The sequence below is a fragment of the Lynx canadensis genome, chromosome B2, assembly GCF_007474595.2.
Source record: "Lynx canadensis isolate LIC74 chromosome B2, mLynCan4.pri.v2, whole genome shotgun sequence".
Classification (NCBI taxonomy): domain Eukaryota; kingdom Metazoa; phylum Chordata; class Mammalia; order Carnivora; family Felidae; genus Lynx; species Lynx canadensis.
The window spans coordinates 133,531,918-133,553,954 of NC_044307.1; the positions used below are offsets into that span (position 1 = coordinate 133,531,918).

The 22,037-nt window shown below is 34.5% G+C and overlaps 1 protein-coding gene across 4 annotated transcripts in view; it reads left to right on the forward strand.

Moving 5' to 3' along the window:
• Positions 1-22,037, forward strand: part of STXBP5 (syntaxin binding protein 5) — a 174,048-nt gene that overhangs the window by 91,735 nt on the left and 60,276 nt on the right. For all 4 annotated transcript variants that reach the window (XM_030316544.3, XM_030316546.3, XM_030316547.3 and 1 more), the window contains exons 10-18: positions 1,949-2,103; positions 3,506-3,578; positions 6,616-6,763; positions 6,968-7,035; positions 7,356-7,396; positions 8,275-8,495; positions 9,012-9,190; positions 14,723-14,848; positions 16,512-16,663. In XM_030316544.3, coding sequence (XP_030172404.1) covers positions 1,949-2,103; positions 3,506-3,578; positions 6,616-6,763; positions 6,968-7,035; positions 7,356-7,396; positions 8,275-8,495; positions 9,012-9,190; positions 14,723-14,848; positions 16,512-16,663 — 1,163 coding nt within the window. The remainder of the gene's footprint in view (positions 1-1,948; positions 2,104-3,505; positions 3,579-6,615; positions 6,764-6,967; positions 7,036-7,355; positions 7,397-8,274; positions 8,496-9,011; positions 9,191-14,722; positions 14,849-16,511; positions 16,664-22,037) is intronic.

Below are 22,037 nucleotides of genomic sequence, written 5' to 3' on the forward strand. Positions count from 1 at the left end.
TGTATATTTTTTCTCCTAAGTTTAGAAAAGAAGTACAGACAGCTGACAAGGCCATTGAATACACACTTAGTTGTCTTTGAGGATAAACCTACCTAGTTGCCATGGTGTTATTTAATGCCATATTAACAGTTTATCTAATAAACTGGTGATTTACCTGGTCATTAATGGAAACCTAGCCAGGTTTCCATGGAAATTTTATTCTGTAATGTAGCAGAGCATCTCCCTTTTCCTGGTTCTTATGTTATTAATACTGTTTTTTTTAATATTTTTATATTTAGTTATATTTAGTATATTTACTAAATTACTATATTACTATATACTATATTACTATATATTAGTATATTTAGTATATATTTAATATATATATTTATATATATTTAGTTATATTTTATATTTTTTATATTTAGTTATAGATTACACACTTGTGCTACTACTCTATTAGTGGAGTTTATTCTTGTTTTGATAAAAATAAATATAATTTAGAAATTTTAATGTTTCTTTGCACATATCAAAAGAAGGAAAACTTTCACAATGGATGATAGTGGTAATTTGATGATAATAGTAATAATAATAGATAACTGTTACTAGTAATAATAATACATAACTGTTACCAAAGGTGTACTGTGTTACAGACATTGACCCCAGTGCTTTGTGTATATTAATTCAGTAATTGAGGGTAGATACTTACCACTCAGACTCCATCTTATTGATGCAAAAGCTAGGCACAAAGAGGTTAAGCAGCTTGTCCAACATCACACAGAAAGTAAAGCCAGAGCTGAGATTTAATTTAAACTCAGGTAGTTTAGTTCCAGAACTAGCACTTTTTTGTTTTAAGTAATAAAATATTGCTTAATCTTATTGTCTCATTATTCACAGCCATGTAACAACAAACAAGCTTCAAGTTGAATACAAGAACTAGCACTTTTAACCACTACATGTTATTATATACTGTTTATACCAGATGTAAGGAGGAGGAAGATAGATCTACTGACCTTAGAGGAAACATTCAGAAACTACCTAAAAATCATACATGAAAAGATTCAAGAAAATCTTGTATCAAATTTTTGAAATCATCTGTTAATGTAAATAACTTCCCCACCTATAAATGGTGAGACATGTGGCAGATCAAGAGCTAATCCCTTAGAATGCAAGGAACTCTTAGTAAACCATTAGAAGAGGATTACTAATCCAATGAAAACATGGACAAAAAACATGAATAAGCAAGACAAAGATAAATACACACAAGTCAGAACATACAAAAAGATGTTTTGTGTTTTGCATATTTAGGAGTTTTAAAAAGTGGGTCTAGATAAATCATGAAGTAATGACTGATAGGGAGACAGAGTTGTAGAGCTGATTAGAAGTGGCAGGCTGACAGCTGGTGATGTACACGGGCACTGTGGTTTGAGAGCATACCAGCCAAAATTCCAGAAGTGAGCCCTACAGAAAATGATTTTGAGTGACTGTTTTCTCAAGGGTGACTTATAGCTAGTATATTCCTGATACATCAATGAGAAGTTAATTCATTACATACAGTGGATGCCATGGGTCATTAACATTCTCTTTTAGACCTTCTGTTGAGAAGGCCTGGTTATCAGGATTGAAAATAAAAGCAGTGCATTCAAGACACTTAACCAACAGAAACCCAGAGAGAATTTTTTGACAATTATATAAAGAAGGTAAAGGAAAAATTTTTAGGGATCAAGGGGAGGTATGAGAGCGTCATATATGGTCAATGTTCATTCTTACTGTAGGTTAATTTTCATGAATTCACCTGGGTCTTACCTAATGCAATTAAAAAACGCACCTGTGATTATTCAATTAAATCACACATAAAAATGTTAGAATTTAAGATTTCATTATGTCACTAAGTAAAAAATGTATAACACAGCAAGAAAGTAGTCTTCATTATGGTATTTATAATCCCACCTATGTATTTTACTTCCAGGGAACCTTTTATTATTTTATCAGGAGGTTTGTCCTATGATACTGTAGGAAGAAGACCCTGCTTAACAGTTATGCATGGGAAAAGTACTGCTGTGCTGGAAATGGACTATTCAATTGTGGATTTTCTAACGCTATGTGAAACACCATACCCAAATGGTAATAAGCTTTGCATCTTTAAAACCTATTCTCTGTGGGTATCTGCTATTCAGAACAAAGACCTGTTTGTTTTCTAAATAGTTTCCTTATCCTAGTATGCTGTCACTCTTCTGGGGGAGAGATTCTGTCTTCATAACTTTGTAAGTTTTATTTCAGAAGTTAATTTTGTTTAATAAGCTTTATCTGTTTAATATGACATAGTAGTAGTTAGTGCTACTGAAGGATAAACAGAACTACCCACATTAAGCAACATTTTAAAACTCTATAAAACACTAGTGTGTTAATTGATCAAGGTTCTCCAGAGAAACAGAACTGATAGCACATAAGGAGAGGAGAGAGAAATAAGGAATTTATTTTAAGAAATTGGTTCACACAATTGAGGGTGATAAATCAAATTGATCAAGCACCATGGCAGGCTGAAAATTTGGGAGTTGATGTTGCTGTCTTGAGGCAGAATTGCTTCCTTTTTAGAAAGCCTGTCTTCTCTCTTCAGGCCTTCAACTGATTGGATGAATCCCACCCACATTATACCTGATAATCTCCTTTACTGGGAGTCTGCTGATTTAAACGTTTATCACATCTAAAAAATACCTTCCCAGCAACATCTAAATTGGTGTTTAACCAAACAAGTGGGCACCAAATCAGAGACTAGTGACACATAAAATTAACCATAACAGCTAGCGTGTATCCTTTCAAGAGGAATTTAAATCTGGATCTTTTTTGTTTCATTTGAAGCGAATTGAAATGTAAAGCTATAACACATTTTATAATTAACAAGTGCATACAAAATATCTAAGAAAGAGATTATAATATTGTAGTGATACTCTACTGAGTTCCTATGAGAGACAAGAATAAGAATTGTTCTTATGGATATTCAGATTTAAATTTTGGGTTTGTTGCCCATGTCCTGCCTTGGATTTTGCAATACCATAGAAGTTACTGTGAACTTCTTGTTTTATTCGTCTTTACAAAATTGAAGTAATTTTGTATGAGTTATATAGATTTATCTCATTTAAAACCAAGTAGTCTTAAATTACATGAAGTGCAAGATCAGATTGTTACATACTTGAGAGAATGGAACAAAAAATTTTTTTTTTTTAATTTTTTTTTTTTCAACGTTTATTTATTTTTGGGGCAGAGAGAGACAGAGCATGAACGGGGGAGGGGCAGAGAGAGAAGGAGACACAGAATTGGAAACAGGCTCCAGGCTCTGAGCCATCAGCCCAGAGCCTGACGCGGGGCTCGAACTCACAGACCGCGAGATCGTGACCTGGCTGAAGTCGGACGCTTAACCCAGGCGCCCCTGGAACAAAAATTTTTAAAAAAGCAAATGTGTATTATCTAATATGCTGTCTTATTCCATATTTAAAACTGTTATTTATGCATTGTTTTCCTATTCCAGATTTTCAGGAACCATATGCTGTGGTGGTTCTTCTGGAAAAGGATTTAGTACTTATAGACCTTGCACAAAATGGGTAAGAATAAAATTTGGTGAGAGATTATTTTAGTATATGGTAGAAAAGATTCTTTTTAGCATAGGGTTGGCTATTTCTTTTTTTTTTTTTTGAAAACTCTATATTTATATCCATAACGTTGGCCTCTTTTAGAGTTTCAGACACACATTTCTAATTACCTGCCAGATTTCGCTAGTATGTTGCTCACACGGAATTTCTATTTTTTAAGTCAGAATTTCTTGAATTTCTGAAATTTCATATAATTCAACCTAATACTTGGACACTCTGGGGGCACCCAAAATAAATAAGTGCAGAATTCATCCCATCACAGTTTACCTCCAGATAAGCTCTGTGGCCTCCCCACCCACATGCACTCTCTGTGGCACTGTCATGAATACCGTTGTCAGAGTAATTTTACATGCAGCACCCAGCTTGTCACTCTCCTCCTTCAAGGGTCCCATACTCTACTGACTGAGCCAACTGGTGCCCTGTTATTCCCCTCTTTAGACCACTATGATCTCTACTGTTTTATTATTTGAAAGCACCTTCTCAGCCTGCTTCTCCACACAGTAGGAATTGAGGATACCTTTCTGACTTGATTTCTCACTGTCTTCCTACAGGTGCCTTATTCCCTAGAAAAACTGAACTGTGTATTCAACAAACATCATACTTCAATGTCTTTTCTTACATAGTTCCCAGTGGCTGCAAACTCCACTTGCTTCACTGCCATCAAAACTCCACATAACTTTCAAAGTCAGTCCTCTTTGCCTCACTCAACTTCCTCTTCTAGGGGCCCCCGGGTGGCTCAGTCGGTTGCGTGTCTGACTTCGGCTCAGGTCATGATCTCATGGTTTGTGGGTTTGAGCCCATGTGGGCTCTGTGCCGACAGCTCAGAACCTGGAGCCTGCTTCGGATTCTGTGTCTCCCTCTTTCTCTGCCCATCTCCTGCTTGTGCTCTCACTCTCTCTCTCTCTCTCTCTCTCTCTCTCAAAATTAAATAAACATTTAAACTTTTTCTCCTCTCTCTTAACCAGACATATCATACCTGGTGTATAAATTGCCACCATGGCTCCTTTGCAACTTTTTGTGGTATTTGCCATATTCTCCTTTTTCCAACATAGATGATAAATTCTTTGAATGCAAGAATATTACATTATTTATTTGTGTCTCTTGAAATAATCATGAAAATTTAATTGTGTTTACCCATTTAGGATCTCAGTGTTTCTCAATTATGGGCAATTTGCCCCCCCCCCCAGAAGATACTTGATTGTATCTGTGTAAACATCTTTTCTAGATGATATTGGCATCTAGTGATGGACAGGGTTGCTGCTAAACATCCACAATGAACAGGACAGTCCCTTATAATAAAGAATTATCTGATCCAAAATGTGAATAGTACCTGGATTGGGAAACCCGGAAGTATAAGTCAACAGTATTATTTACCTTATTTTAAGGTACTACTAGATTCGTATCAACTTAATATGTACTACCTGTAATGACCATTTTTTTTTTCCTTTTTGAAAATTACAAGACTATAGTGGAAAGGAATTTGAAAACAGTATTTCTAAAGGGCAGTCTTGGAATAACTTATTCTTAATATGATTTTATTTTTGGGGGCGCCTGGGGTGGCTCAGTCCGTTAGGCTCCCAACTTTGGCTTAGGTCATGATCTCATGGTCTGTGGGCTTGAGCTGTCAGCACAAAGCCTGGAGCCTGCTTCCGATTCTGTGACTCCCTCTTTCTCTCTGCCCCTCCCTCGCTTATGCTCTGTCTCTGTCTCTCTCTCTCTCTCAAAAATAAATAACATTAAAAAAATTTGTTTTAAGTATGACTTTTTTTTCATTAGCTAAGTTTTCAAATAGTGGGACTTTTTGCCTGTGGTCTATACTGATATGTATTTAAGTTAAAGAAAATATTGTCCAAATAACCTGTGACTAGGCATTTTATTTAGCAAACGTATCAGTTAAATGTATGGTAATAGTAGAGTCATTGTGCCTAAGGATTATAAAGTATGTTTATAAAGAGAAAAAAGTTACCTGCCATTTTTTTTAATTGATGTTTTTGTTTGAATTTTTCTTCTGTGTTTTTATGTGTGTTCGAGGAAGGAGTGATGACAGTTCGCTTCATTTTGAAATCTAGAAAGGGCTTTTCTGAATGTATTCTTTTCTAATTTTTAAATTATTGTCAGTGGTAGACTGATGAATACATACAATTTTTGCAGATGAGCCACTCTAAACTTCTGAGACTTTTTAGGGCCAGTTGCTGGTTTTCTAGATATTTTTAAGTAACCATTCTCAAGGAATTCAAACCAGAAAAAAAATACCACTGTACATTTAGTTAGGATTTTACTTTAAGATTTTTGAAAGCATTTTTTGCTTTATTTAATGAAATAATTTCCTATCTAGGAACCCATTAAGGTAGACTTTTATTTAGATTATCACTAAAACAAGAGAGCATCTCTAGATTAAATATTGCACTCGGCATTACATTGATGGAGAAGAGAACTGAAAATTTGTGTTATTTGACATAAAAATGAGGAATCTGTTGATTGAGAACTTTACAGTTAAGAGCATAGTTTAAATTTGGCTTCTCCTTGCCGGCTGGCATGCCTTTGGCACATTACTCTAAGTTTTTGTTCCTCCATAAAATTTCTACATTGTAAGTGTGGTGTGAGAAGTAAAGAAGATAAATGTCTATATAAAGCACTTAGTCCAGTGTGTGCCACATGGTATGTATTTCCAGCTGCAGCTTTTCTCTTTACTAGTCTAACTGAGCAACTTGCATTATAGAAGATGTCATTTTTTACATATTTGCATAAATTAAATCTATTAAATCTCTGTGACAGAATGTATGTAATTTCCAAAAATATGGAGAAGAGCACTGTATTCCAAAATTTAAAGTATAAATTTAGATAATATGTTATATGGGCCTTCAGAGAATGTTACCTTTAATCAAATTTTAAATATTGTTTTTGTTCCAAATATGTAAATAATTTTTAAAGTTTTCACTGTTGTGTTAATTTTATTAAATACATAAATATTTTTCTTTTCCTATTAAAGATATCCTATATTTGAAAATCCCTACCCTTTGAGTATACACGAATCCCCTGTCACATGTTGCGAATATTTTGCTGATTGTCCTGTGGACCTCATTCCTGCACTTTATTCTGTTGGAGCTAGACAGAAACGTCAAGGTTACAGCAAAAAGGTATTGAACATGAGTTTTAGTATTTAATGTTGCATTTCAGTATTTTGTATTTATCACCTTGGAATATTTGATAACGTATACCTTTTCTAGAGAAAATATATAGAAAATCCTTTTTTGGAGCAAAATACGTTGTTTACTGTTATCATAGAAATATATATATGAAGATGCTTGAAAGTTGCTTTATACTATAATCTTTTCTTATAGGAATGGCCCATTAATGGAGGTAATTGGGGCTTAGGTGTTCAAAGTTACCCAGAAATAATTATTACAGGGTAAGTAAAAGCCTGTTTTCACCACTAAACCAATAATGGCTAAATACAAAGACTACATGGACGTTAATTAATTGGGAAGGTAGTGCTTTCCTTTATGCTGTAGCGTATTAAAAAATGTTACTGTCTGGAACCTGCCAACTTACCCTGAATTTTTTACCTTTCCTCGTTTGGTGGCTAACTTTTCAAATAACAGTATACTTCATCGCTTCTCGGCCTTTTGGCTAAGATCATGTGCAAATAACAGTATACTTCAAAGAAAGAAAAAATGTAATATTTTTTCCTTTGTATCATCACAGTTTTAACTCATTTCCTTTTCATAGGCATGCTGATGGATCAGTTAAGTTCTGGGATGCTTCTGCAAGTAAGTATTTTGAATATTATTTGTTATATGTTTGTTATATAATCATTGCTTTTATATAACCTGTTTTATAATAATTGCATAATCAACATTTAGTATAAAATTTGGAAGCTATCGATTTAATAACTGATTTATCAGGTATATGAGTTTAGAATTCTTGATAGACGTAAGATATTTTTAAGGATACTGTCTAGTCAGTCAAGAAAAATTCTCAGCAGAAGTAATCAGATCCTTTCTTCAAAATTTCTTCAAACCTTCTCTTTTTAACTCAGAATTAGGAAAAGTGAGAATGCGTTTCAAATCAACAGAAATTTGTAGAATAATGCCTGATGCTCGGCTAACAGTAATTTGTATTTTCTTTGTGGAATATACATGTTGGTTACACAATAGCAAAAAAGGAAAGAATGCTTTGAATCATCAATGTTTGCAAAATATACATAGCAAGCAGTGAGACTCCAGTTAACTCAGGATATTTTGTGTTTCATCATATAGAAATATGAGATGTACTAGCACCGTTTGTAGTGAAAGTAAGTAGAAAATCATTTTAGAAAGCAAAAATGTTCTTTATTTTCATTATATTTATACTTTTTTCTTTTCACAAAATAATTTTGTCATTGATTTTTTTTCAGGTTATCTAAATTCATCATCATGATGAGTTTTTTTGTTTTTGTTTTTAATGAATACAGGTACACCTTTCTTTTGGCCAATAGGTCCAATGAATGCATTATCTAAAAGAATAATAGAGAAATGTAGACCTGGGAATAAAAATATGGTTCGAATAAATATTGGCTATTTTCCTTAGATAATGAGTGATTAAATATTACTTTAGATTTGTTCTTTTTATATTAAAATGTTTAACATATATTATCTTTTTTTTCTAGTAACTCTGCAAGTATTATATAAACTAAAGACATCTAAAGTATTTGAAAAGTCAAGAAATAAAGATGACAGGCCAAATACAGATATTGTAGATGAAGATCCATATGCCATTCAGATCATCTCCTGGTGTCCGGAAAGTAGAATGCTGTGCATAGCTGGAGTTTCAGCTCATGTCATTATTTATAGATTCAGCAAACAAGAAGTGATTACAGAAGTCATTCCGGTAATAGTCTCTTAATTATTTTCAGTGTCAGATGTCTAACATTTAATTTTTTTTTAATTATTTAGGAGATTATTTGCAGTCGTTTTTTTCTAGAATTTTTAAAAACACTTAAGTGTTTACATTGCCATCTGTCTTTTGTGGAAAATAGTGTATTTTAATCTATATCTTTTTAGTGAGCATTTAAATCCTTATGTATATTATGTGTTTCATTTAAGGAAAGTTAATATGAATATGAGCATACTCTAATTTGGTACTAACAGGCATGCTGTGAATTCTAAAATCATCGTGTGTTCTTGCACACACACACACACACACACACACACACACAATCATTTTTGAAACGCTGAGTCAGAAACATTTTTTTTTTTTTCTTTCCTAAATCTTTACCTTTAGAAATCGTGGCTAAATTTTTACCCTTACAGCATGTTTCCACTGAAGTGTGTGTGTGTATGAGCGTGAATCGTAATAAAGTGAATAATTATTAGTAGTAGGTGAACTGTCTTTCTTTTACAACAGATGCTTGAAGTTCGATTGTTATATGAGATAAGTGATGTGGAATCCCCCGAGGGTGAACAGGCACCACCTTTGCCGACACCTGTGGGGGGCGCCACTCCTCAGCCCATTCCTCCTCAGTCTCATCCTTCTACCAGTAGCAGTTCATCTGACGGACTTCGTGATAATGTCCCTTGTTTAAAGTAAGTTATAAAAAAATGCAGATGTTTTGGAAACTATTTTTTCGTTTAAGTAAATTATAAACATTACTAGAATAATATTTTCCTGTGATAGAGAAAAATGACATAACATTTCTTTCTTTGTTTTGCTGTGGTTAATCCAATTTATTTTTCTGTGGCAACAAGAGGAATATGATTGAATTCTGTGATTTTGTCTTTGAAGTGCTAAGATTTGATCTGTAAACAATACTGGTAGGACAGCATGGATCTTTCCTGTGTATGCAGCTCAATCCTCCAAATCCTTGGATGTTTTCTAGTTTGGATTCAGAGATGGATCAAATGTATATTAAAAAAAAATTTTTTTAATGCTTATTTATTTTTGAGAGAGAGAGACAGTATGAGTGGGGGAGGGGTAGAAAGTGAGGGAGACACAGAATCAGCAGTAGGCTCCAGGCTCTGGGCTGTCAGCACAGAGCCTGATGTGGGGCTTGAACTCAAGAACCGCGAGATCATGACCTGAGCCAAAGTCGGACGCTTAACCGACTGAGCCACCCAGGCGCCCCTCAAATGTGTATTTAGAGTGCTTTCCACCACTCTGAAAATTCTGTTTTTTTGATATTTAGAGATTCAGTTTTTTTGTGATCATTTTCTTATATTTCTGAATCTTGTCTAGCACAACAGTATCATTATTTAAATGCCTTTATTGTGGCATTCCAGATTTGAATACATTTTGCTTTTATATAGGAATAAATTAGATAAAACATTCTTTTCTTCTATCTAATTTATATTACTGAGTATTAACTTTTTCAAGGGTATGGGCCTTAAATATGGCAGAGAAATAAAACAATGAGGAAAGAGTTAAGACCACTGAAAAATTTTATGAAGACTATGATTAATTACATTTACAGAGAAGTCAGTTAGGGTAATGACTGTCGTTGTGGAAAATGTAAACAAAAATTCAGTATAAGAGTTGAGCAAAAGCCCAGATTAGTAGATTCAAGGTAGAGATGGCTGCTGAGAGATAATTTACGTCAGTTGAAAGAACCAGGTTTGTCCTGGTTTTGTTTTAGATCTGCCAGCGTCTCCAAGCTTCGTGAAGGAATTACTATGGAGAAGGTCTTGGTACCCAAAAATGTGCTCACCCCAAACATAGGGCAGATTTTTTTTATATCATCATCATTTAAAATGTATAGACTTTTTAAAAATTATACCTTATGTGTTTATATAAATTTTAGATTATGTGTTTTGTGTTAACAATCCTCAAAAGGGATGATTTTGCTCCTCTGCACGCATTTGGCAATATCTGGAGCCGTTATTACTTGTCACAACAGTAGGAACAGGGTGCTGTTGTATCTAGTGCATGCAGGCCAGGGGTGATGCTCAAGTGTGCAGAACAGTGCTCCCAACAAAGAACTTTCCAGCTCAGAAGGCGGCTGATGCCAGCAATGAGAAATGCTGATCTGATCGAAAACATACAAGCATCAAGGTTAAGCAACTGCATTTCTTATAAAGGCCTCACGTTTTTTCTCTTTCTCATGTACATACATGCACACAATTCCTTTTTGCTGCGGTTCTGGCACATGTTTAACTAGAATGAGACTTGGAAATACAGAATTCTACATTCTTCCCTTTTACTTTTTCAGTACTATTTTGCTTTAAACTTAAACTTGTAAAATTTCTGTTAATGCTCTTCTGATTTTAATGTGTATTTCTCCAGCCTTTTATTAAATGTAAGTCTTGTAAGCCTGTATAGTACAGTTTGTCTTTGACGTTTATTTTGGTAACCTTTTTGGTGGCAGAGTTTTGAGATTTTTGTCTAAAATCGACATATTCACTAGTGCTTTTGGAGGCAATTTGAGTTCTACCTCATTTTTTCTTTTTAATAGTTTTCTGGTAACTTCACGTTGTTTTAGTCCACAGTCCCAAAATTCGGTTTTTAAATGTCAGAGATCTAACTAAACTGATACTAAAATAACTAATACTGAGTTTCGTTTTGCTTTTTAAAGTTTATTTATTTTTGAGAAAGAGAGCATGAAAGAGAGAGAGAGAGAGAGAGAGTGTGAGTCCCAAGCAGGCTCCACACTGTCAGCACAGAGCCCCAGGCAGGACTTGAACTCACAACTGTGAGATCATGACCCAAGCTGAAACCAAGAGTTGGACACTTAACCCACTGAGCTATCCTGAGCCTACTCAGGTGCCCCGAGTTTTTTGTTTGTCTTTTATACAAAATGTTTTTGTATGTACTTGTTCCTTTGAAGAATCATTTTAAAAGCTATTTGATTTATTCCCTTTACCAATAAAATTTATGTTTTTAGTATTTTAATTGTGCTTTTGCGGTTTGTTTGTCAAAGCAGATAAACAATTGAAACTGCAAAGCCTCCAAACATTATTTTGACATTTAAAATACATTTGTACAAATTATGGAGCTTTTCACAAAGGTTCAACCCCTTGTCTTTAAAAAGTGAACCTTAATTTACATACATTAAAATCATTAAAATAACTTGCATGTAATCATTATAGACATAAAATGTTACACCCGCCCATCCCCATTTTGCATTTTTTCCCTCATTTTGAATTTTTTTTTAATGTTTGTTTATTTTTGAGAGAGAGAGCGTGAGTGGGGGAGGAGCAGAGAGAGAGGGAGACACAGAATCTGAAGCAGGCTCCAGGCTCTGAGCTGTCAGCACAAAGCCCAAAGTGGGGCTCAAACCCACGAACCGTGAGATCATGACCTGAGCTGAAGTTGGACACTTAAACAACTGAGCCACCCAGGCACCCCTCATTTTGCATTTTTAAATCTAACCTATCCTGTCATTAGTTGATCCAATTTCCAATTTTTTACCAACTAGGGATTTTGTAGCAGGCTTGCATGGCTTATTTTTGCTTAATAACTTTTTTTTTTTTTGGTCTCTTGTAAGTCATTTAAGAATTCCATGAATTCTGTGTGTCTTTATCACTGAAGTTTTAAATGTGCCCACATACGCACTTGTAATATTATCCGTGAATGCTTGCTCTGCTCTTGAGGTTCTGATTTAATGTGCATATTAAATATGCTGGCATGAGGTAATTAGGTTCGACTTCTTTGAAGCTTACCTAATTCATATAAGGAGAAAATAACACACTCAGAATCTTCTATTCAGAAAAATACTCTGTCTTCATTTCTATCTCGAGATGGACGGCTGCCACTGATTAGGGGGTACGTCCCTGAGAAAAGCCAGAACTTCTGCCTCGGCCAGCATACAGTTCCGAGTGTATTGCCTTACAGACTTTGCATAGGGAAAAGCAACTGTAACTGGGTTCATATTTGGAGGACCCTCAGTGATTCATGTTTACCCTAAAATTTGGCTAACACACCCTAAAGACCGGGGGTGACAGTCTTCTTCACTACAAGTATCAACTAAATGACTCAAAGGCATCCTTACCTCTGAGATTGGTATTAGGAGATTTAACATTGCGTAGTTTTCTTTCTGCCCTTCCTTCTTCCATGAGACTGTCCCTCCAAGGCAGAAGCCTCAAAAATTGCTGAAGTAACCAGGCTTTGCTTAAGTTTCACAAGAGCAGTTATTGGAGGAGTCTTAGCAATCAAAAAATGTTCTCACCTTAAAGTCAAAGTAGACTTTTTTTTAAATAGTAATCACCCACAAAAATAAATTACTTACATTAAAGAAAAAAAAAATGTTATCTTCCAAATCCACTTGAAGTTTCCTGGTACGCGTATTAAAGGTATGGTATTTAAGTAACTGTGTGCCTTAGAAAGCCTCCAACTCATAAACCACTCCCTCACTCCCCCTGACATGTGTGTAACAAGTACTGTAAAAAATTTTGTATGGATTTACTCAATAAAGTGAGGCTTGGGAATACATTTGTTTTTTTACTAGTAGTTCACTTGAAAATCCTACCATCACCTCAAACTTACCGCATATTCCTGTAAAACTAGCTCTTCATTCTGACATTTTATTTTCTTTCTCTCTCTTTTCTTTTTCTTTCCTTCTCTCCTCTTCTTTCCTTCCTTCTTTCCTTCATGCCTTCCTTTCCTTAACTTACAATCACTCTGTATTCTTTTTCTCCCATGATCTACCTCTGATGAACCTTCAGCTCATTCATTCATTCAGTAAATATTGAGTGCCTCTTCTGTGCTAGTGTTAAAAGTAACTTCAGGGTTTTTGCCTTCATGGAGTTTAGAAGCATTTTTCAATTCTTACTTTATAATATGTTCCAAATCTACCTTTTTCTTACTGTTTTACTTCAGAATTACAGGTACTTCCTAATTGTTCTCCGATCCTACTTCATCTTGTAAATCTCCACCAAATTAATCTTCCCAAAGTATTTCTTATAAACCTTCATTTGGCTTTTAATTCCTTAAAATAATAAAAATATATTACTTTTGTGTAATTTGACCATCGACAGCTCTTTCATAGCCACTCAAAATGTCTCCGTACTGTGATTAGGTAGTAATATTCCCACTTTTTAGATAAGAAGATAGTTGGAAAATGGCAGAGCCAGGACTTAAATGCTAGCTTTTCAAAAGCCCTCAGTTCTTTCTACCAATATCAGACTTTTGCCGTGAGGCGCTGAAGACCCTCTAACTTCTCACCCTGGCCTATCCTGCTGTACTGACTTCTCACTGTTACTACACACACCTCCACTGTGGACAAACTTCTACACTTGTTAATCTTTGACTAAGGGTTTCCTCCTTGTTTGCATATGTTTGCAAAAGCAATATATTTTGAACACCTATTCAGTAACTATTGGGGAAAGAGTCTGCAATCAAAACTCAAAGAGTACATTTTTTTTTTAATCGTTAAAGTGTCATGCACACAAAAATAAATTTCTCACAATTTTTTTTGTTTTTACTCATTTAACTCATTTTGTTTTGGCCACTTTTAATTAAGCCATATATTTACAGCTTGATTTTATGTTTTTTTAAGTGTTTATTTATTTTGAGAGAGAAAGCACGCAAGGGAGGGGCAGAGAGAGAGAGGGAGAGAGAGAATCCCAAGCAGGTTCCCTGCTGTCAGTGCAGAGCTTGATTTAGGGCTTAATCCCACAAACTGTGAAATCATAACCTGAGCTGAAATCAAGAGTCAGACGCTTAACCAACTGTGCCACCCAGGTGCCCTATATATTTAAGTCTACTTTTACTCCCCCCCCCCCCCGTTTTTTTAGGTACTTTTCTAACTTCCATTTTTTTTTTCTAACTGGATTTTTTCCCCCTCTTGTTAATTCTTGGGCTTCTCGTTCTCCTCATTCTTCTCCCCATTTCTCCTTCCCCTTCCTACTCATTCTCGTTTTCTCCCTCCCCGCTTCTAAGCCCTGAATTTATAATGGGAACTTACATATGATTTCTTATTTTTGTTTTCACATACGGGTTTTGTTTCTAACCACATTAAATGCCTCTAGAGAACAGGATTCTTTTTTTTTTTTTTCATGTGTTTAGTACAATTTCATATATAAAGTTATGTTTTGTATAGTTATTTATGCATGACTTTATAGCTACATGAGCTAATAAGATACTTGAAGATGGGTTAAAAGGTAATATATTATCCTTTATTACAGAGTTAAAAATTCACCACTTAAGCAGTCTCCAGGTTATCAGACAGAACTAGTTATTCAGTTGGTGTGGGTGAGTGGAGAACCACCACAACAAATAACCAGCCTGGCAATCAATTCTTCCTATGGATTGTGAGTATAATTTATGTGTTTCTCATACATTCTTTTATTTTTAAAAATAGAAAAGATGATCTTCATTATAGCATCAATTAAAAAGTTGTATAACTTTAATTACACATCAAATTCAGCATTTGTTTGGAATATAATTCTGTTTCAGGTAATTTACTCTGAGTATGCTTATACTGCTTCCTAATGAATTGGGATAAAGGTTTGAAGTCAGTATACCATCTCCTGGCTCTACTCTCAGAAATGATTTCCTTATTAATACTCAGTATAATGGAGGTCTAACAACATGAACTCAGAAGACTTTGTTCTAAGCTGATTCTGTAAATGTTGAATCAAACCTATATAATGTCTTCTTGCTACTTTCAAAGTTCACTTGTATAAATTGTAAAAGCATAGTAATAGTTTATTGAAGTATTTATACTGCAGGTGTATTATCAATTCATGCCTTCAAGTATTTAGTATTAATTAGACTTACTTTTTACTATAATTTGGTAGACTCATAGAGTATTTTTGTTTTTTTAAAAATCAGCACTGTGGTATCAGAGAAGCCACACACTCACTGTGCAGTCCCAGGGCCATTTACTGGTATGTGGGTCTCCTTGATGTAGTCCTAGGGACTCATTGATCTTTCTTCTTCCTCCTCTGTCATCACTCAGTCTGTCTCTTGCGGATGTATACCTAGCTAAAATTGGCTATAGTCTGAGCTGGTTTTCTCTCATGTCTTTGGTTTGCTGCCCCACAATATAAGAACACAAACCTCTCCTTGTTAATATTTCACTGCCCACAACCATAAAGGAAGGAGGGAATAAGAAAAATAACTAGTAGGAAGTTTTAAAGGAAGTTGCACATCAGTTGATCACAGGCTCATTGGGCTCACAGTTAACATTGCATTTAGCCCTTTTTTGTATATTTTTGACATTTGAACTACTTGCCAAGATAATTTACTATGCAATCCATATTTAGAACTTCAACTGAAAAACCTGATCATCTGGCCCATGTCTCCATTCCTCCTTAACAGTCGTCAGCAGAAATGGAGTTGAAGCTTTTTCTCTTTAGATGGGTCATACACTCTCCAGTTCACTCTAGCCCTTGTCTGGCCCGTTCGTATTACTTACAGAGCCCCTCCCTCTATACATTTCAGTTTTCAACTCCTGGTTTAAGACATCTTAAAAGAGTAAAATTTCTTTATTCATAATTGTTTGGTTTGTAGCTCCTGACTTATAATTGGGAAGGTATTTGGAATACTCCAAAGGGAGACCTCCAGGATTTAATGCTTTCTAGTTTTATTCTTGACTGTAGGGATTACCACAACTTTTGAGCTGCTCAAAATGCCCTTAAGTCAAAAAAACAAAAAAACAAAAAAAAACATGTCCTAGGATATGGATTTCCTAGGATAGGGATTTATGACTATGATCCTGTTTCACTTCCTATGCCAACTTCTTTTTTAATGATATTGATTTGTAATCATTAATGTCTGCAGAAGATCTGTACAGTTCCATGAGAAGGCATACGTAATGTGTAACCTGTGTTTCCATGCCTCTGATAGTCTGCAATTTCAGAGAGGAATTTTGTGAAAAACCCATCCTTCTTCTTTTTCAGCCTTCAAGACTACAAGTACGTATACTTATACTTGTTTATGCTAAAGTATTTGCTCTTTTCCTATTCCCAGGGTAGTTTTTGGCAATTGTAATGGCATTGCTATGGTAGACTACCTCCAGAAAGCAGTACTCCTCAACCTGGGCACTATTGAATTATATGGCTCCAATGATCCTTATCGGAGAGAACCCCGGTCTCCTCGTAAATCTCGACAACCTTCAGGAGGTATAAAGAAAAAGTCCTGAGTTTTAGGATTTCTATAAATACTAAAGCTACTTCTGTGAATATAAGTACTTCAGTGAGATAAATAGCTTGTCTGACTTAGTCCATATATATAAACTGTCAAAAACTAGTAAAAGTTTAGAGCCTTCTTTGTTTTGTATTATTATTAGATTTTGCTTTTGTTTTAGGATTTTAATTAATGTTGGGAAAGAACCACAGTGGCAAGCTTCTTCATCTAAATTATGAGATGAAAATTTGTCTCATTATTGTGAAACAAAAGTTAATTTCAAAGTTTTGCCCCTTTTATTACTTGGTATTGTGAGACCAAAAATTCATTGTTCCAACTATTTAATTTAGAGGGAGCATTTCCTATGTGAAAAAAATGTAAATGCAAAAGTGAATTTGAATTCTATGAAAATACAGTGTTTTAGGTAGCCTTGATTCAATGCAAACCCAAACCCATTAAGAATTCTCTTTGTAGGACTCTTTTGTGTTTTCTGCATAAGTAGTCTAATTTTAAATGTTTTCATATGTCTGGTTGGTTATCTATACCAGTACTCCTCACCCCCCTCCCACTTTTTTTTACCCCCATAGTATTGGATCTCTGGCCCTTGGGGTATATTAGTGAGGCCTGCAGCAATTACTGGCCTACAGGTTCCAGTCTCCTCAGGACCTGTTCCACTGGGCCAGGGATTAAGGGGAGCCGTATCTCTGGCTGACTTAGCCCGTTTGCAGAATGCCAGTGTGCAGTGGAACACTGGGAAGCTCACGTATATACTTATAACTCAGCCTCTCCGAATTAAAATTCTCCCTGAGATTCATTTCTCATTTGCTCTCATGACATAATTAGCTAGTGCTACCTTTATCACAGTTCGTGACAGAAGAAGAAAAAGGTGGTGGGATATAGACCTTACTGTCACTTTAGCTTGATGGTTGAACCTTCTTTTCCATTTTTGTTTTTGTGTGTGATCATTTTGTCTCACGTTATCTTCAGCAGAAATTTTCCCAACCATACCATTCTAGTATCTTTGTCTCCTTTTTTTTTTCTTCTTCGCTTTTCATTGCATCACTAAGGTGGGCTGATTGTGACTTCTTGCATGTGCGGCCTTTCTAGCTTATATTCTGAATCTGTGAAAAAACTCCGTTCGTCCTTAAGTAAGTTATTTATTCCATATCAGTTAAGTCACAGCATGTTTGTTTGTTGTATGTAAAATCATTTTTTCTCATTTATTTTTAAAAGAGCTTTTAACAGCATTATATTTCTAAATTACATATCTAAATGTTTGTCCTCGTTACTTGAATTCATCTATAATATGAATGTGAAAATAGCCATTGAAATGTTTGCATCCGAATCCAGTTTTTTTAATAAAGCAAAAGAAACTAATATTTAGTTTAGACTAATATATATTTATAATGTTAGAAAGTTAAAACATTGTCATGGTAGAGAAGACTAGTACTTTTGGCAGTTTTACCACAGAGCAAGTAAAAACTTGCTCCTAAAATTCATTTATCTTATTCCTGATACCTCATCATAGTTTCATAAAATTTCCAGAAATTAAATACCTAAACTAATCCAAGGATAGAAACCAGTTTTACCATCTGATTTAAAAAATATTTCTTTCTTAAATTCTATGGCATCTTATTTTATTCTAGAGTAAATCTTGTAATATTATTTATATTATTATTTGATGTTTAGGCACAGGAGAACAATTTGAATTTTTCTTTTGTCATCTTAAGATACTTATGCTCAGCAGTAATAACATTTAGGATTATGTATTAAATAAAATTAAAAGAAAGTTATTTTAGAATGTGATTTAACATTTTAAGGATATTTATGCCTTAATTCTAAAATACTGTAATTATTTATATTTCAAATAAAGTTAAATGTGAGATAATTGATACTAAAATTCTTTAATTGCATTGATAAAAATTATATTCTTGCAAAAAAGGTGTGTTTTACAATATATTCTGGAAGTATAGCCCAAATACCACCAGGTTCTTCTATTTTTTTTAAAGATTAGTTTGGAAAAATGTTTTAATACTAGTAGATTCTAATACGTTTCATAACAAGTAAGGTGTCACTGATGAAATTATTTTATAGGCATTACTGTCTAAGGGTTTTACAGCTGTATTAAAATATAGTTGAACCCATAACTAAAATATGTACAGTGTTTTCATAATAAAAATTATGAGGCTGTTACAGGGGCAAGTAGTGATAAAGTATTTCAACCACCTGTGTATGTCTGCTGAAAGTCTTAATTATAACAAAAGTGAAACAGGCTAGTATGTGTCATGTTTTGCTGACCACTTTTTGACTCCGTGAAGGATACAAAAGGGAAATTTCTGTTCTGAATATAATTTTAAACCCTAAAAAGATCTGCATAGTGATGTGAACATGATAGACCCATGAGAAATAAGTTACTTAGTCTTGGAAGTTGATAATTATAAAGAAGGGAATTAGAGGGACGAAGCTGTTCCTGACTTTAGGAAACATATTTTCAAAAGTTTTGGAGAAGTGTCTCTGAAAATGAAGATTTGGGCTACAAAGTTGTAGTTAATTTCAAGTCTTCAATATTCTCAGTAGGATAGAAAAAGAGAAATAGCTATGGAGCCTAGTAATACTAGCTGATATTTTTGTGCATGTGTGTGTTGTAAGAAACAAAACACTATATAAGAAATGAGGGATATAATCAAGGATGCGTAATAAGTGTTGCATAAATCAGTAACTACTGTGTTGAATATAGGCAGGTTTTCAAAAAATGGGAAAATAGCAAAATGTTTGGTTTCAGTGAAAATATAATTAAGGAAGGATTATGACTCTAGGGATCAGTTGAAATGATAGTTGAATGTAGAGCTAAATAACTTTGTTTCTCAACACTCTCTTAATGAGAAATTATTTATGTTTCTGGAAAGTGAAAAATAATGAAGAGAAATGAAAATCTAAGCTACATTATGTATGCAAAACAGACCTTGGTAATAAACAGTAATAAGGTAATAAAAAGATCTCAAGAGAATTTGTGAAGAAAATTTGTAAACAGTTTCCAAGTTTTCAAAGGTCAGATATTTTATAAGTCATTAAATTTGAGTACAAATCAGTCAGAATTCTCAAATGATTTGTGTGCATATTGAAATGCCTTGTGTGCATATTGAAAATAGAACTGTCAATTGAAATCAACAGGAATTCACTAACAGTACGAAAAATCAGTGTTACTTTTTTAATCTCGTAACTGCGTTAATGGTTTATGGCAGCCTGTTGACCTAATGTTTCCTGAAGTTAATCAGATATTTGATAAAGAATTCCATGTATATTTTTTATGAACTGAGCAGATGGAAGCAACCTAGTTCAGTTTGACAATTGCAAGATTGATTAAACCAGAGTCAGCAAACTATGGCCCATGGGCCAAATCTCTTCCACTGCTATTTTTGCTAATTAGAACATCATCCTTGCTTAGCTGGCCCTAAAACCAATCTAGGCCTTCACATTTGCCAATTCATGGACTAAACCGTGGTATCTATTTAGTGGGTCAATTTATAGCCTACTACTAATTTCTGTGGTGTGCCTCAGTAGATATAGAATGCTGAATAACATGATTGTGCTTGTTGTCCTTAAAGGATAACTACTACATCTGATAGCAGAGTAAATACCCATAAAGATATTGGTAGGTAGAAATCATAAACCTAAATGATATACCATAGTCACATAGTATATGCCATAGGATCACATATATCAATTAATGTAGGGTTGGACTTTGACTTTTACCCAAAGCCAGATGGAATGGAAGGCTTAAAATTTCAAAATTGATTATTTTTATTCAGTATTAGGCTCACTGTAGTGCTAGAGTATATTAGAGTTTACTGTCACCACTATTTATTATTGAGGTAAAATTGGCACATAACATTATTTTAGTTTCAGGCATGCAACATCCCAATTTGATATTTGTATGCATTGCAGAATGATCACAGTAAGTCTAGTTAACTTTCATCACCTTGCATAGTTACAAAATATTTTTTCCCTTGTAATGAGGACTTTTAAGATCTACTCTTTTTTTTTTTTTTTAATTTTGTTTAATGTTTATTTATTTTTGAGAGAGAGAGAGACAGAGCATGAGTGGGCGAGGAACAGAGAGAGAGGGAGACACAGAATCTGAAGCAGGTTCCAGGCTCAGCTGTCAGCAAAGAGCCCGACTCAGGGCTCGAACCCACGAACTGTGAGATCATGACCTGAGCTAAAGTCGGACGCTTAACCGACTAAGCCACCCAGGCGCCCCTAAGATCTACTCTTAAGCAGCATTCAGATATCCAGTATAGTATCACTAACTGTAGTTATGCTGTATATTATATCTCTTATTTATTCTGTAACTGCAAGTTTGTACCTTTGACTGCCTTTACCGATTTCTCCCACCCTCCATACCCTGCTTCTGGCAATCACCAGTCTCTTCTCTGTATATATAGGCTTGTTTTTTATTGTTGTTTTGGGGGATTTTGGGGGGCTGCAGGATTAGATCCCACTATATCATACAAGTGATATCATACAGTAGTTTTGTTTTTCTGTCTTATTTAACATAATATCCTTGACATCCATCCATGTCACAAATGGCAAAATTTTATTTTATGACTGAATATATCTATTGTGTGTGCGAATGTATATGTGTGTGTGTGTGTGTATCCCCCACATTTTTTATAAAGCCTACATTTTCTTTATCCATTCATCCATAGATGCACACTTAGATTGTTTCTGTATATCACTACTATTTGAAGACCTGCTGTTTTAGTGTTTATCAAAAAGAGTTCATTCGGGCTCTGTGCTCACAGCTCAGAACCTGGGGCCTGCTTCAGATTCTGTGTTTCCTTCTTTCTCCACCCCTCCCCCACTTATACTCTCTTTCTCTCTCTCTCTCTCTCTCTCTCTCTCTCTCTCTCTCTCTCAAAAATAAATAAAACATTTAAAAATTTTTGAAAAGTGCTGCCTAGGTGGCTCAGTCGTTTAAGCGTCCAACTTCGGCTCAGGTCATGATCTCGTGGTTCATGACTTCAAACCCCACATAGGGCTCTGTGCTGACAGCTCAGAGCCTCAAGCCTGCTTCAGATTTCGTGTCCCCATAAATATTAAAAACATTTTTAAAGGAGTTCATTTATATAAACGAATATTTTGTGAAAGATTAAATTCATACCTATTACATCCATCATCTTTGAAGTATAAAAACTAGTTTTGGGTTTTTGTTTGTTTTGTTTTGTTTTTCCAGAACAATTAGTGTAATAAGTGTAAAAAGAAAAAAAAAAACTGGTTATCGTTCAAAAAGTTCCTACTTAATGAAGAAAAATATATAATTCAAAATAGAAAACATTTTTATAAACCCAATTCAGTACTCTGTGTTCT